Genomic DNA, 16,952 nt, shown 5'->3' with positions numbered 1-16,952 from the left:
GTACGTCGCGAGGCAGACCAAACACTACTTTGTACCTGTCATTTAGCCATTTCTATATTTCTGGAGAACGAGCCAGCCCATGAAATACACACTCATTCTACGAAGAACACAATACACACATTCCCCATATTTTATTATTTCCATTTAAGGCACATTGTTCTCGCCAAAGTCCTTGACAGGTGAGGCAATCTGGGTAATCTTGACAAAGTAAACCCCTGGTTACATCAAAACACACACACACACACACACACACACACACACACACCTCTTCGATAGACATATATAGGATCATTAAAATATGAGCGTAAACAGACTCATAATAATCACATCCTTCATTATTAACCCAATATCATACATGCTGTACATACAATATACACCCTGCAGTGTCTCCCTGATCACTAATTACTACATTACTGCAATGTCTCTATGGGTGTGTTTTCTTGTCTCCTTCTTGTCTCTGCCTTTTGTAGTAGACTTATAAACTTATAAAGTGGCAAGTGGTCAACCATTGCTGTTCTATTCACGTCCCTGTGCGCTGTGACCATTAAAACATCACAACTGACGATGATGATAGAAGTTTCATATAGTTGATTGATTGGAGTATTAGAAGGTTTGTTTGGGTGCCAGTCTTCCTGCTCAACTCCCTATGGAACTGTGACACAGCCCCTCTGCTCTATCCTCTCCTCTGCTGCCACTGGCAGAACCAGGTGGGAGATGCGGCTCCACAGACCACTGAACTTGTCCAGGTCCATCAAGTCAAAGGCAGCCGGCTGGTCAGAGGAGAGGAACTTGTCCTGCAGGTGGTCATCCACCATCTCCTCCACAACACTCAGTCCCAGGCTGGCCGGCAGCTCCTCCTCACCCCCCAGCAGCACGGTGAAGATGAGCAAGGCCTCTTTGTAGGCTGCGTTCTCGTGGTCACAGTAGCGGTAGAATATGATCGTGGAACCCGGGGGCAGCTCCTCGAAGCGGTGGATGACGGCTACGGACCGGTTTCCCTCGAAGGCTTCCCCCAGCTGGGTGTCGATGTCCAGCTTGACCTGGTCACTGTCCTGGCCAGCCTTGCTGGCCCCGTCGATGTGGAGGATGGACGAGGTGTTGAAGGCAGAGGAGAAGGCGGAGGCCAGATGCAGGGCAAGGCAGTGCAGCGTCTTCTCCCCCCTGCGGCCTGCTGTCAGTATCAGGCTGACTGGCTCCGTGGGCCGGGCCGTCTGGAGGTGCCTCTCCAGGTGGATCTTGCTCCTCCTCCACAGCTCAGAGCGCTGCCCAGGGAAAGCCACCTCCACCTTCTTCAACGCTCTGTGGAAGGTCTCTGTTCGGTTGAACACTGTGTTCTCAGGGCGAGTCTCAGTGATGAAGCTCACAGCCACAGCCAGCAGCAACACTACAAGTACAATGAGCGTCGACATTGCTGGATAACCTGTAGAAAAAGCAGAAACAGGCTTGTTATTTGTGGTTCTGATTTCCATGGTTTAGAATTAGTCATGAGGGAGAATAAACATTTTAAAAACACTACAACCTATTTCCTTGAATTGCAAGTGCCACATCAAATCAGTCAGAGACTACCTAGTGTCTACTAACCAATGAAAACAGAAAGGAAGTGGCTGTCTTACGAGATGGGTATTCACGTTCTTTAGTAGCCCTCTGGTCTGTGAAGAGGTGTGGAATCTGGGGCTCTACAGCTCCATCCTTATCTTCCTCTTCAGAGCCTCTCTCACTGCTCTCCACTTGGGCAGTGGTGTTGTTCTCCTCTGGATCACGACCTGGCTGTTCCATCACTGCAGCAGAAGGCCCCGTCTCCTTTTTTACTAGAGCTACGGGAAACACAGAGGATGAACACAATAAGCAGTGCCTGGTGAAAGTATACACACCTCTTGCACCTCTCTGATTCAGAGGGGTTGGGTTAAATGTGGAAGATACACTTCAGTTGAATACATTCAGGTGACATTTACTTTTTGGCCTAAATTACAAACTAGATTGGGTCAAATCCAATACAACAGAGTAAAACCCTCTGCAAGTATTGTGATGGCAGCATCATGTTATGGGTATGCTTGTCACCAGCAGGGACTGGGGAGTTTGTCAGGATCAGAAGAAATATGAAAGGAACAAAGCCCAGGTAAAACGTTAAGAGAAAAACCCACCTCAGTCTTCTGAAAACTAAAACTATCCCAGGTTTAGAATTAAACTAAATACACTGCTCAAAAAAATAAAGGGAACACTAAAAAAACACATCCTAGATCTGAATGAACAAAATATTCTTATTAAATAATTTTCTCTTTACATAGTTGAATGTGCTGACAACAAAATCACACAAAAATGATCAATGGAAATCTAATTTATCAACCCATGGAGGTCTGGATTTGGAGTCACACTCAAAATTAAAGTGGAGAACCACACTACAGGCTGATCCAACTTTGATGTCATGTCCTTAAAACAAGTCAAAATGAGGCTCAGTAGTGTGTGTGGCCTCCACGTGCCTGTATGACCTCCCTACAACGCCTGGGCATGCTCCTGATGAGGTGGCGGATGGTCTCCTGAGGGATCTCCTCCCAGACCTGGACTAAAGCATCCGCCAACTCCAGGACAGTCTGTGGTGCAACGTGGCGTTGGTGGATGGAGCGAGACATGATGTCCCAGATGTGCTCAATTGGATTCAGGTCTGGGGAACGGGCGGGCCAGTCCATAGCAGCAATGCCTTCCTCTTGCAGGAACTGCTGACACACTCCAGCCACATGAGGTCTAGCATTGTCTTGCATTAGGAGGAACCCAGGGCCAACCGCACCAGCATATGGTCTCACAAGGGGTCTGAGGATCTCATCTCGGTACCTAATGGCAGTCAGGCTACCTCTGGCGAGCACATGGAGGGCTGTGCGGCCCCCCAAAGAAATGCCACCCCACACCATAACTGACCCTCCGCCAAACCGGTCATGCTGGAGGATGTTGCAGGCAGCAGAACGTTCTCCACGGCGTCTCCAGACTGTCACGTCTGTCACATGTGCTCAGTGTGAACCTGCTTTCATCTGTGAAGAGCACAGGGCGCCAGTGGCGAATTTGCCAATCTTGGTGTTCTCTGGCAAATGAAAAACGTCCTGCACGGTGTAGGGCTGTAAGCACAACCCCCACCTGTGGATGTCGGGCCCTCATGGAGTCTGCTCAAATGGTCAGAAACAGTTTGAGCAGACACATGCACATTTGTGGCCTGCTGGAGGTCATTTTGCAGGGCTCTGGCAGTGCTCCTCCTGCTACTCCTTGCACAAAGGCGGAGGTAGCGGTCCTGCTGCTGGGTTGTTGCCCTCCTACGGCCTCCTCCACGTCTCCTGATGTACTGGCCTGTCTCCTGGTAGCGCCTCCATGCTCTGGACACTACGCTGACAGACACAGCTAACCTTCTTGCCACAGCTCGCATTGATGTGCCATCCTGGATGAGCTGCACTATCTGAGCCACTTGTGTGGGTTGTAGACTCCGTCTCATGCTACCACTAGAGTGAAAGCACCGCCAGCATTCAAAAGTGACCAAAACATCAGCCAGGAAGCATAGGAACTGAGAAGTGGTCTGTGGTCCCCACCTGCAGAACCACTCCTTTATTGGGGGTGTCTTGCTAATTGCCTATAATTTCCACCTGTTGTCTATTCCATTTGCACAACAGCATGTGAAATTTATTGTCAATCAGTGTTGCTTCCTAAGTGGACAGTTTGATTTCACAGAAGTGTGATTGACTTGGAGTTACATTGTGTTGTTTAAGTGTTCCCTTTATTTTTTTGAGCAGTGTATATTGCTAAGGACACACCAGAATGGCTTTCCAGTAGGTTGAGTGTTCCGGTCTCAGTCCTGACTTAAAATTGCTTGAAAATCTGAGTTTTAATATTGCTGTCCTAACCAAGGACAGCAACATTGATTCCTAACCAAGGACAGCAACATTGATTCCTAACCAAGGACAGCAACATTGATTCCTAACCAAGGACAGCAACATTGATTCCTAACCAAGGACAGCAATAATGATTCCTAACCAAGGACAGCAACAATGATTCCTAACCAAGGACAGCAACAATGATTCCTAACCAAGGACAGCAACAATGATTCCTAACCAAGGACAGCAACAATGATTCCTAACCAAGGACAGCAATAATGATTCCTAACCAAATGAACTGAGCTGGAGCAAATTTGACAAAAACTATAGATATACACAGTGTAAAAAAAACATTAAGAACACCTGCTTTTTTCATGACAGACTGACCAGGTGAATCATTAGGAACACCTGCTCTTTTCATGACAGACTGACCAGGTGAATCATTAGGAACACCTGCTCTGTCCATGACAGACTGACCAGGTGAATCATTAAGAACACCTGCTCTTTTCATGACAGACTGACCAGGTGAATCATTAGGAACACCTGCTCTGTCCATGACAGACTGACCAGGTGAATCATTAGGAACACCTGCTCTTTTCATGACAGACTGACCAGGTGAATCATTAAGAACACCTGCTCTTTTCATGACAGACTGACTAGGTGAATCATTAAGAACACCTGCTCTTTTCATGACAGACTGACCAGGTGAATCATTAGGAACACCTGCTCTTTTCATGACAGACTGACCAGGTGAAGGCTTTGATCCCTTATTGATGTCACTTGTTAAATCCACTTCAATCAGTGTATCAATACTAGGAAGATGTTCTTAATGTTTTGTGCATCACTGGTTTGGACATGAGGCCGTAGCCAATATGCATATCACATACACTTTGTCATGTAGGATATTATTTTAAATGTAGGCTACATTAAACATGTATTTAAATATGATTCCAATGTTGGCCTCGCTGATCGTAGAAATCCCTTGAGATTGTGAAGTGTCAATTATATTATTATACATATGCATTTGGAAAACTGAAATCTATATTTTTTGGGTCCAACATTTTTTTTAACTTGGCCTGGAAAGAGGACAAGTGTTAATGTCAAGAGCTGCAATAAGACAGAATCAGGGAATTAGATGGTACCATTGTTTGGGGGAGAAACATTCCACTTTTCTCACCTTCGGTATCAAGATCCTCCAAGTTCTGGCTCCCCTGACCACTTGATGTATTTGGGGGTAAAGAGGAATCCTGGTTCTGGTTGCTCTGCTCTGCAGGAGTATCTATATCTGCGGTACTCTGCTCTACCTGAGCATCTTTCTCTGTAGAGCGGCTCTCACGGCGCTCCACTTGGGCAGTGGTGTTGTTCACCTCTGGATCACGGCCTGGCTGTTCCATCACTGCAGCAGAAGGCCCCGTCTCCTTTTTTACTAGAGCTACAGGAAACACAGAGGACGGACACAATAAGCAGTGCCTGGTGAAAGTATACACACCTCTTGCACCTCTCTGATTCAGAGGGGTTGGGTTAAATGTGGAAGATACACTTCAGTTGTACAACTGACTAGGTACCCCCCTTTCCCATTTTACTGCCATCAATTTAAATAACAAAAATATATGAAATTAGATGTTTTTCCTACCGATCTACACAACCTACTCCACATTTTCAAAGGTAAAGAAATGACAGATTTTAGATGGAGATGTCTTGATTGTGTCTGTCTTTATACCCCAGAGTTTATACTTGGTGGAAGCATCGTTGGCAGCCATTACAGAAGTAAATCATTTTGAATAAGATTCTACCAACCTCACACAACTATTAGGGCAACATGCAGTGTACAAAACATTACATCTAAAAAGGGACTACATTTGATTGTTTTACCCTACAGATCTACTCCACATTCACAAAGTGAAACAAAATCCACTCCAAATCATCCATTCTGTTTGCAACAAAGACGTAAAGTAATACTGCAAGACAACACTGTCAAATCCAATACAACACGAGTAAAACCCTCTGCATGTTCAAGTATTGTGTTGGCAGCAGTTATGGGTATGCTTGTCACCAGCAGGGACTGGGGTGTTTGTCAGGATCAGAAGAAATATGAAAGGAACAAAGCTCAGGTAAAACGTTAAGAGAAAAACCCACCTCAGTCTTCTGAAAACTGAAACTATCCCAGGTTTAGAATTAAACTAAATATATTGCCAAGGACACACCAGAGTGGCTTTCCAGTAGGTTTTGAGTGTTCCGGTCTCAGTCCTGACTTAAAATTGCTTGAAAATCAGAGAGTTTCAATATTGCTGTCCATCAATGATTCCTAACCAAATGAACTGAGCTGGAGCAAATTGGACAAAAACTATGGATATACACAGTGTAACAAAAAACATTAAGAACACCTGCTCTTTTCATGACAGACTGACCAGGTGAATCATTAAGAACACCTGCTCTTTTCATGACAGACTGACCAGGTGAATCATTAAGAACACCTGCTCTTTTCATGACAGACTGACCAGGTGAATCATTAAGAACACCTGCTCTTTTCATGACAGACTGACCAGGTGAATCATTAAGAACACCTGCTCTTTTCATGACAGACTGACCAGGTGAATCATTAAGAACACCTGCTCTTTTCATGACAGACTGACCAGGTGAATCATTAGGAACACCTGCTCTGTCCATGACAGACTGACCAGGTGAATCATTAGGAACACCTGCTCTTTTCATGACAGACTGACCAGGTGAATCATTAAGAACACCTGCTCTTTTCATGACAGACTGACTAGGTGAATCATTAAGAACACCTGCTCTTTTCATGACAGACTGACCAGGTGAATCATTAGGAACACCTGCTCTTTTCATGACAGACTGACCAGGTGAAGGCTTTGATCCCTTATTGATGTCACTTGTTAAATCCACTTCAATCAGTGTATCAATACTAGGAAGATGTTCTTAATGTTTTGTGCATCACTGGTTTGGACATGAGGCCGTAGCCAATATGCATATCACATACACTTTGTCATGTAGGATATTATTTTAAATGTAGGCTACATTAAACATGTATTTAAATATGATTCCAATGTTGGCCTCGCTGATCGTAGAAATCCCTTGAGATTGTGAAGTGTCAATTATATTATTATACATATGCATTTGGAAAACTGAAATCTATATTTTTTGGGTCCAACATTTTTTTTAACTTGGCCTGGAAAGAGGACAAGTGTTAATGTCAAGAGCTGCAATAAGACAGAATCAGGGAATTAGATGGTACCATTGTTTGGGGGAGAAACATTCCACTTTTCTCACCTTCGGTATCAAGATCCTCCAAGTTCTGGCTCCCCTGACCACTTGATGTATTTGGGGGTAAAGAGGAATCCTGGTTCTGGTTGCTCTGCTCTGCAGGAGTATCTATATCTGCGGTTCTCTGCTCTGCCTGAGCATCTTTCTCTGTAGAGCGGCTCTCACTGCTCTCCACTTGGGCAGTGGTGTTGTTCACCTCTGGATCACGACCTGGCTGTTCCATCACTGCAGCAGAAGGCCCCGTCTCCTTTTTTACTAGAGCTACGGGAAACACAGAGGATGAACACAATAAGCAGTGCCTGGTGAAAGTATACACACCTCTTGCACCTCTCTGATTCAGAGGGGTTGGGTTAAATGTGGAAGATACACTTCAGTTGTACAACTGACTAGGTACCCCCCTTTCCCATTTTACTGCCATCAATTTAAATAACAAAAATATATGAAATTAGATGTTTTTCCTACCGATCTACACAACCTACTCCACATTTTCAAAGGTAAAGAAATGATAGATTTTAGATGGAGCTGTCTTGATTGTGTCTGTCTTTATACCCCAGAGTTTATACTTGGCGGAGGCATCGTTGGCAGCCATTACAGAAGTAAATCATTTTGAATAAGATTCTACCAACCTCGCACAACTATTAGGGCAACATGCAGTGTACAAAACATGACATATAAAAAGGGATTTGATGTGCCCCTGGTGACTCGTTGGGCAGGCCGCACCACCCTCTGGAGAGCCCTGCGGTTGTGAACGGTGCAGTTGTCGTACCAGGCAGTGATACAGCACGACACATTGGTGCGGCCTGCCCAATGAGTCACCAGGGGCACAATGCCTGCCCTCCAGAACAACTACAGCGCCCGGTGTCACAGGAAGGCCAAGAAGATCAAGGACCCCTGCTACCCGAGCCACAGCCTGTTCATCCCACCACCATACAGAAGGCAAGGTAAGTACAGGTGCATCAATACTGGGACAGAGAGACTGAAAAACAGCTTCTATCTCAAGGCCATCAGACTGTTAAATAGTCCGCCCAGTACCTTGCCCTGAACTTTAGTCCCTGTCATTAGCCGGCTATCAACCGGTTACTCAATCCTGCACCTTAAAACGCTGCCGTCTTATTTACAGACATGGAACACTGGTCAACTTTAATAATGTTGACATATTGTTTTAGCCACTTCATATGTACATACTGTATTCTAGCTCATTCTACTTAACTTTTGCTGTCCATATACTATTCTGTGTTTTTCCAGATTTACTACATATTCAATCCACATACTGTCTATAAATCATCCCCCACACACACACACACACACACACCGACATTGCTCGTTCTTAATTACATTCTTTGACTTTTTAGATTCATGTGTTTGTTGTGAATTGTTAGATATTAGTTGACTTTTGGAGCTAGAAACACAAGCATTTTGCTACACCCACAATAACATCTGCTAACCGTGTGTATGCGACCAATAACATCTGCTAAATGTGTGTGCGACCAATAACATCTGCTAAATGTGTATGCGACCAATAACATCTGCTAAATGTGTATGCGACCAATAACATCTGCTAAATGTGTATGCGACCAATAACATCTGCTAAATGTGTGTGCGACCAATAACATCTGCTAAATGTGTGTGCGACCAATAACATCTGCTGAATGTGTATGCGACCAATAACATCTGCTAAATGTGTATGCGACCAATAACATCTGCTGAATGTGTATGTGACCAATAACATCTGCTAAATGTGTATGTGACCAATAACATCTGCTAAATGTGTATGCGACCAATAACATCTGCTGAATGTGTATGCGACCAATAACATCTGCTAAATGTGTATGCGACCAATAACATCTGCTAAATGTGTATGCGACCAATAACATCTGCTGAATGTGTATGCGACCAATAACATCTGCTAAATGTGTATGCGACCAATAACATCTGCTGAATGTGTATGCGACCAATAACATCTGCTAAATGTGTATGCGACCAATAACATCTGCTGAATGTGTATGTGACCAATAACATCTGCTGAATGTGTATGTGACCAATAACATCTGCTAAATGTGTATGCGACCAATAACATCTGCTGAATGTGTATGCGACCAATAACATCTGCTGAATGTGTATGCGACCAATAACATCTGCTAAATGTGTATGCGACCAATAACATCTGCTAAATGTGTATGCGACCAATAACATCTGCTAAATGTGTATGCGACCAATAACATCTGCTGAATGTGTATGCGACCAATAACATCTGCTAAATGTGTATGCGACCAATAACATCTGCTAAATGTGTATGTGACCAATAACATCTGCTAAATGTGTATGCGACCAATAACATCTGCTGAATGTGTATGCGACCAATAACATCTGCTAAATGTGTATGTGACCAATAACATCTGCTCAATGTGTATGCGACCAATAACATCTGCTAAATGTGTATGCGACCAATAACATCTGCTGAATGTGTATGTGACCAATAACATCTGCTGAATGTGTATGTGACCAATAACATCTGCTAAATGTGTATGCGACCAATAACATCTGCTGAATGTGTATGCGACCAATAACATCTGCTGAATGTGTATGCGACCAATAACATCTGCTAAATGTGTATGCGACCAATAACATCTGCTAAATGTGTATGTGACCAATAACATCTGCTAAATGTGTATGCGACCAATAACATCTGCTGAATGTGTATGCGACCAATAACATCTGCTAAATGTGTATGCGACCAATAACATCTGCTAAATGTGTATGTGACCAATAACATCTGCTAAATGTGTATGCGACCAATAACATCTGCTAAATGTGTATGTGACCAATAACATCTGCTAAATGTGTATGTGACCAATAACATCTGCTCAATGTGTATGTGACCAATAACATCTGCTAAATGTGTATGCGACCAATAACATCTGCTCAATGTGTATGTGACCAATAACATCTGCTAAATGTGTATGCGACCAATAACATCTGCTAAATGTGTATGTGACCAATAACATCTGCTAAATGTGTATGTGACCAATGTGTATGTGACCAATAACATCTGCTAAATGTGTATGTGACCAATAACATCTGCTAAATGTGTATGTGACCAATAACATCTGCTAAATGTGTATGTGACCAATAACATCTGCTGAATGTGTATGTGACCAATAACATCTGCTAAATGTGTATGTGACCAATAACATCTGCTGAATGTGTATGTGACCAATAACATCTGCTAAATGTGTATGTGACCAATAACATCTGCTGAATGTGTATGTGACCAATAACATCTGCTGAATGTGTATGTGACCAATACAATTGATTTTGGAAATCATGATCGATAAGAAACGGGTCAATTTAGAACTGAACAAAAATATAAAAAAACGCAACATGCATCAATTTCTAAGATTTGACTGAGTTACAATTCATGAGGAAATCAGTCCATTTGAAATAAATCGGTTGTGGAAATCATTAGGCCCTAATCTGTGGAGTTCAAATGACGGGGAATACAGATTCGCAACAGATGGTCACAGATACCTTACAAAAAAAAGGTAGGGGTACCACTTGCCAGGTGGTAGCAGAGAGAACAGTCTATGACTTGGCTGGCTGGAGTCTGACCATTTGTAAGGCCTTCCTGTGACACCGCCTGGTATAGAGGTCCTGGATGGCAGGAAGTGCCTTGCGGTTGGATGCAGAGCAGTTGCTATACCAAACGGTGATGCAGCCAGTCAAGATGCTCTCAATGGTGCAGCTGTAGAACTTTGAGGATCTGAGTGCCCACGCCAAATCTTGTCAGCCTCCTCAGGCTTGTTAAGTTAGGTAATTGGCACCAGGCGTGTCCATACAGCCTTTCCCTAGATAAAGTTCACCCCATTCATAGTGCCTATGATGAAGGCATCTTCTTCCCGAGTTCTGTTAACAGCCCCAACGCTCGGTCTGAATGTTAACACACATTGCTTGAGGTACAGTTTTGGAAACATATATGTTTGTGTGAGAGAGAGAGAAAGAGAGAAAGAGAGAGAGAGAGAGACACACACACACACATCTTTCATATCAGCATTTAACCAAGGTTAAATTACGACACCATATCTCCATGTTACAGTGTGTATACAGAAGACAGGCAGAAGACAGAGGCAACCACCTGTGCTAATTAGCTCTCTAGAATGCTCCTGTGCTAATTAGCTCTCTAGAATGCTCCTGTGCTAATTAGCTCTCTAGAATGCTCCTGTGCTAATTAGCTCTCTAGAATGCTCCTGTGCTAATTAGCTCTCTAGAATGCTCCTGTGCTAATTAGCTCTCTAGAATGCTCCTGTGCTAATTAGCTCTCTAGAATGCTCCTGTGCTAATTAGCTCTCTAGAATGCTCCTGTGCTAATTAGCTCTCTAGAATGCTCCTGTGCTAATTAGTTATCTAGAATGCTCCTGTGTGTAATGAAAAGATGCCAGAAATATGTAATAAAAACTGTCAGCTGCAACTGTGTTAAAGATTAGACTTGATTTGTTTAATTCGTTTAAGCCTGTTAAAACAGTGTACAGTAAGTGTATATTTAGCATTTGTGAAATTATTTTGATGTGATATGAAAGTAAAGGGCTTCATGTTTCTAGAACCGTATCACAATTGAGAATCGATTTACGTTTAGATAGAGTCATTGTATTTTGCCAGAGCTAATCTACCTCTGAAAATAACAAAATGTCCTTGGACCAAGGAGTAACGCAGTAGGCACGCCTATACTCTGGTTTAAAGATTTAATGTCACTTTTTGGACGACCCAATAAAATACACATAGAAGTGTGTTATAGATCTGTCAGTCATTGAACGCAAGTTTAGGAAGCGGTATATCTGTTCTATGCTTCCCCGTTCTTAGAGATTCTTCGGGATTTTGACAATAAAGCCCTTTATCTACTTCCTCATAAGATGAACCATGGATTCCGTTTGCTGTTTGAAGGTAGTTGTTAACTAGCTTCCTTCATACTGGATGCAGACACAAAAGTGGTAACCATAAATTCATCTGACATTAGGGAAGTAGATAAAGGCCTTAATGGCCAAAGTCCCGAAGGGTCCCTTTAATTTTTGTTTTGCTCTTCTACTTTAGGTTTTGTACACCAGCTTCAAAAAGCTGAAAATACAATGTTTTTGGATACATATTTCACAGCGGTTTAGATGGTGCGATGATTCTGTACACTTAGTGCTTGTTCTGTCACATAAACTTAAATTAGGCAAACTGTTAGAATTTTAGCAAACAGAAAATGGCGGAACGATTTCTGTTTACCTGAAGTGATATTAAGTTAGTGTTGCTAACTATTAGTATAAACACTGTTGTGGTTATTTAACATAATTGTTTGCATTTCTATAGTGTTATGAGTATACTTACCCACTGTATCGCCTTCCTCAGATAAATATCCGCTTTAAATTTGCCTCTTGGTACAGAGGAGCAATAGGAAATGTCGCAGAATGACCGCTTATAGCCGGAACATAGATTCGTTAGCTATTTTATTCCAACGAAATGTATGGAACGTGTCACTTATTTCCGGTGTTCTGTCGAAACGGCCCCTCCTAGAAAACGCTTCTGAGAACTATGTAGCTAGCTAGTCTAAATATTTCATTTGCGCTATACGGTATAATTTATAGTGGAACCATGGATCCTAAGATTTTACTAAACAACCCTACTCAACCAGCGAGGAGGTCGGGTCGACAAAAACAATTGACGAATGTTTTGTCAAACAGGCAGCTATACCTAATTCCATCTACACTGAGCAAAAATATAAACGCAACATGCAACAATTTCAAAGATTTTATAGAGTTACAGTTCAAATGAGTAAATCAGACACTTGAAATAAATTCATTAGGGCCTATTCTATAGATTTCAAATGCCTGGGAATATACAGATATGCATCTGTTGGTCACAGATTGATAGTAAAAAAAAATAAGTAGGGATGTATATCAGAAAACCAGTCAGTATCTGGTGTGACCAACATTTGCCTCATGCAGCGCCACATCCGGTTGTTGATTGTTGCCTGTGGAATGTTGTCCCACTCCTCTTCAATGGATGTGCAAAGTTGCTGGATATTGGCGGGAACTGTAGCACACTGTTGTACACGATGATCCAGAGCATCCCAAACATGTTTAATGTGTGACTGCGAGTATGCAAGGCATGGAAGAACTGGGACATTTTAAGCTTCCAGGAATTGTGTACAGATCCTTGCGACATGGGGCTGTGCATTATCATGCTGAAACATGAGGATGTCGGTGGATGAATTGCACGACAATGGGCCTCAGGATCGTGTCACGGTATCTCTGTGCCATCGATAAAATGCAATTGTGTTTGTTGTCCGTAGGTTATGCTTACCCATACCATAACCCCACCATTCCCCATGGAGCAGTCTGTTCACAATGTTGACATCAGCAAATCCACTCACCCACACGACACCATTCACACTGTCTGCCATATTCCCAGTACAATTGAAACTGGGATTCATCAGTGAAAAGCACACTTGTCCAGCAGGCCAGGAAGGTGAGCATTTGCCCACTGAAGTCGGTTAAGATGCTGATCGGCAGTCAGGTCAAGACCCTGGTGAGGACGATGAGCACGCAAATGAGCTTCCCTGAGACGGTTTTGTACAGAAATGAATTGGTTGTGGAAACCCAGAGTTTCATCATCTGTCCGTGTGTCCACCCCCCCCCCACCAAAAAAAATATATATATTTATTATTATTATATATATACAGTAATAGTCAAAAGTTTGGACACACCTACTCATTCAAGGGTTTTTCTTTATTTTTTACTATTTTCTACGTTGTAGACTAATAGCGAAGACATCAAAACTATGAAATCACACATATGTAATCATGTAGTAACCAAAAAAGTGTAAAACAAATCAAAATATGTTATTTGAGATTCTTCAAAGCAGCCACCCTTTGCCTTGAAAGCTTTGCACACTCTTGGCATTCTCTCAACCAGCTTCATGAGTAATGCTTTTCCCACAGTCTTGAAGGAGTTCCCACATATGCTGAGCATTTGGCTGCTTTTCCTTCACTCTGCGGTCCAACTCATCCCAAACCATCTTAGTTGGGTTGAGGTCGGATGATTGTGGAGGCCAGGTCATCTGACGCAGCACTCCATCACTCTCATTGGTCAAAAAGCCCTTACACAGCCTGGAGGTGTGTTATGAGTCATTGTCCTGTTAAAAAACAAATTATAGTCCCACTAAGCGCAAACCAGATGGGATGGCATATTGCTGCAGAATTCTGTGGTAGCCATGCTGGTTAAGGGTGCCTTGAATTCTAAATAAATCACAGACAGTGTCAGCAGCAAAGCAACATCACACCTCCTCCTCTATGCTTCACGGTGGGAACCACACATGCAGAGATCATCCGTTCACCTACTCTGTGTCTCAAAAACACGGTGGTTGGAACCAAAAATCTCACATTTGGACTCATCAGACCAAAGGACAGATTTCCTACCGGTCTAATGTCCGTTGCTCGTATTTCTTGGCCCAAGCAAGTCTCTTCTTTTATTGGTGTCCTATAGTAGTGGTTTCTTTGCAGAAATTCAACCATGAAGGAAAGATTCACACAGTCTCCTCTGAACAGTTGATGTTGAGATGCGTCTGTTACTTGAACTCTGTGAAGCATTTATTTGGGCTGCAATCTGAGGTGCAGTTAACTCTAATGCATTTATCCTCTGCGGCAGAGGTAACTCTGGGTCTTCTTTTCTTTTGGCCGTCCTCATGAGAGCCAGTTTCATCATAGCGCTTGATGGTTTTTGCAACTGCACTTGAAATAACTTTCAAAGTTCTTGAAATGTTCCGGATTGACTGACCTTCATGTCTTAAAGTAATGATGGACTGTTGTTTCTCTTTGCTTATTTGAGCTGTTCTTGCCATAATATGGACTTTGTCTTTTACCAAATAGGGCTATCTTCTGTATACCACCCCTACCTTGTTACAACACAACTGATTGGCTGAAACGCATTAAGAAGGAAAGAAATTCCACAAATTGACTTTTAACAAGGCACACCTGTTAATTGAAATGCATTCCAGGTGACTACCTCATGAAGCTGGTTGAGAGAATGCCAAGAGTGTGCAAAGCTGTCATCAAGGCAAAGGGTGGCTATTTGAAGAATCTCAAATATAAAATATATTTTGTTTTGTTTAACACTTTTTTTGGTTACTTTATGATTCCATATGTGTTATTTCATAGTTTTGTTGTCTTCACTATTATTCTACAATGTAGAAAATAGTAAAAAATAAAGAAAAAACCTTGAATGAGTAGGTGGGTCCAAACTTTTGACTTGTACTGTATATATTTTTTGAGCTCAATCCAGCTTTAAACTTACTTATGAAAGTTGTAATAGTAGAATGCATTGGGTATTGCGTCATCAGTTCTTCTTTCATGTTAGTCATTGCATACCTTAGAGAGCTATTTATAACTTGCCTGAAATATCCAGATCAACTAGCCCATTTCAGCTTATGTTTATTTAGGTTTTTTAGCCCATAGATATTGTTGTAATTTTTTTCTCTCTCACTCAAATAGCACATGAATACACATTACGCATGTATAGAACTGCAAGAAAATTTGCTTTAAAACTGCAACATTTTCTTTGCAGCCCATGACAAAATGTGTCAAATTGCAGGAAATAAGCTTTAAACCTGCAAAATTCTCTCCACCAACCAACAATAGGGGTGTGAACAGTTTGGGTCATGAACAGTGCTTGTGCCCATAGATGTAGCCGTGGCGCAGGGGGGATGTTCTCCATTGCTGGAATGAGGGCCCGAATTAAAGTTTGCATCCCCTGAGCTAACTGCACCCACAAGTCAAAAATTGATATATCGTAAAAACTCATGAAATCAAAAAATATGCTATCTCTTCATTAGCAGTCATTAAAAGTATTCACATGGTCCTCATTAATTAGCTTAACCCGGCGCTAACGTTACTCATTAATTAGCTTAACCCGCGGCTAACGTTACTCATTAATTAGCTTAACCCGGCGCTAACGTTACTCATGAATTAGCTTAACCCGGCGCTAACGTTTCTCATTAATTAGCTTAACCCGGAGCTAACGTTACTCATTAATTAGCTTAACCCGGCGCTAACGTTACTCATTAATTAGCTTAACCCGCCGCTAACGTTACTCATTAATTAGCTTAACCCGGCGCTAACGTTACTCATTAATTAGCTTAACCCGGCACTAACATTACTCATTAATTAGCTTAACCCGGCGCTAACGTTACTCATTAATTAGCTTAACCCGGCGCTAACGTTTCTCATTAATTAGCTTAACCCGGCGCTAATGTTACTCATTAATTAGCTTAACCCGCCGCTAACATTACTCATTAATTAGCTTAACCCGGCGCTAACGTTACTCATTAATTAGCTTTACCCGCCGCTAACGTTGCTCATTAATTAGCTTTACCTGCCGCTAACGTTACTCATTAATTAGCTTAACCCGGCGCTAACGTTACTCATTAATTAGCTTTACCCGCCGCTAACGTTACTCATTAATTAGCTTTACCTGCCGCTAACGTTACTCATTAATTAGCTTAACCCGCCGCTAACGTTACTCATTAATTAGCTTTACCCGCCGCTAACGTTACTCATTAATTAGCTTTACCTGCCGCTAACGTTACTCATTAATTAGCTTAACCCGCCGCTAACGTTACTCATTAATTAGCTTAACCCGGCGCTGTTACTCATTAATTAGCTTAACCCGGCGCTAACGTTACTCATTAATTAGCTTAACCCGGCGCTAACGTTACTCATTAATTAGCTTGTTGAAGCTACATACCTAGCTAAGAATTTAGTGTTTCAATTGAATTTGTTATGAGTTAGCTAGT

At 42.3% G+C, this 16,952-nt stretch overlaps 1 protein-coding gene across 2 annotated transcripts; it reads right to left on the bottom strand.

The window, feature by feature from the left end:
* Positions 1–116: 116 nt before the first annotated feature.
* Positions 117–12,809, bottom strand: LOC139409558 (torsin-1A-interacting protein 2-like). Of its 2 annotated transcripts, XM_071154888.1 has the most exons (5): positions 12,492–12,809; positions 7,137–7,391; positions 5,026–5,280; positions 1,614–1,814; positions 117–1,420 (listed from the first exon to the last, which is right to left on the bottom strand). In XM_071154888.1, the coding sequence occupies exons 2-5, from the start codon at positions 7,351–7,353 to the stop codon at positions 645–647; spliced, it is 1,449 nt and encodes a 482-aa protein (XP_071010989.1). In that variant the 5' UTR covers positions 7,354–7,391; positions 12,492–12,809; the 3' UTR covers positions 117–644. The 2 variants fall into 2 exon arrangements, with proteins under 2 accessions (XP_071010989.1, XP_071010990.1); XM_071154889.1 differs by lacking the exon at positions 7,137–7,391 and having other exon boundaries at positions 398–1,420; positions 12,492–12,588.
* Between the last annotated feature and the right edge of the window lie 4,143 nt (positions 12,810–16,952).

The sequence above is a fragment of the Oncorhynchus clarkii genome, chromosome 5 (assembly GCF_045791955.1).
Source record: "Oncorhynchus clarkii lewisi isolate Uvic-CL-2024 chromosome 5, UVic_Ocla_1.0, whole genome shotgun sequence".
Lineage (NCBI taxonomy): Eukaryota > Metazoa > Chordata > Actinopteri > Salmoniformes > Salmonidae > Oncorhynchus > Oncorhynchus clarkii.
Note: the sequence above shows the minus strand (reverse complement) of the source record. Positions and strands in the feature narration are given on the sequence as shown.

Excerpts from the sequence above, each read along its gene's own strand:
- LOC139409558 (XM_071154888.1), bottom strand. The coding sequence starts at position 7,353 with ATGGAACAGCCAGGTCGTGATCCAGAGGTGAACAACACCACTGCCCAA. Across the intron at positions 5,281-7,136 it reads GGAGGATCTTGATACCGAAG|CTCTAGTAAAAAAGGAGACG; the intron begins GTGAGAAAAGTG and ends TGTTTCCTGTAG. Across the intron at positions 1,421-1,613 it reads AGAACGTGAATACCCATCTC|GTTATCCAGCAATGTCGACG; the intron begins GTAAGACAGCCA and ends CTTTTTCTACAG.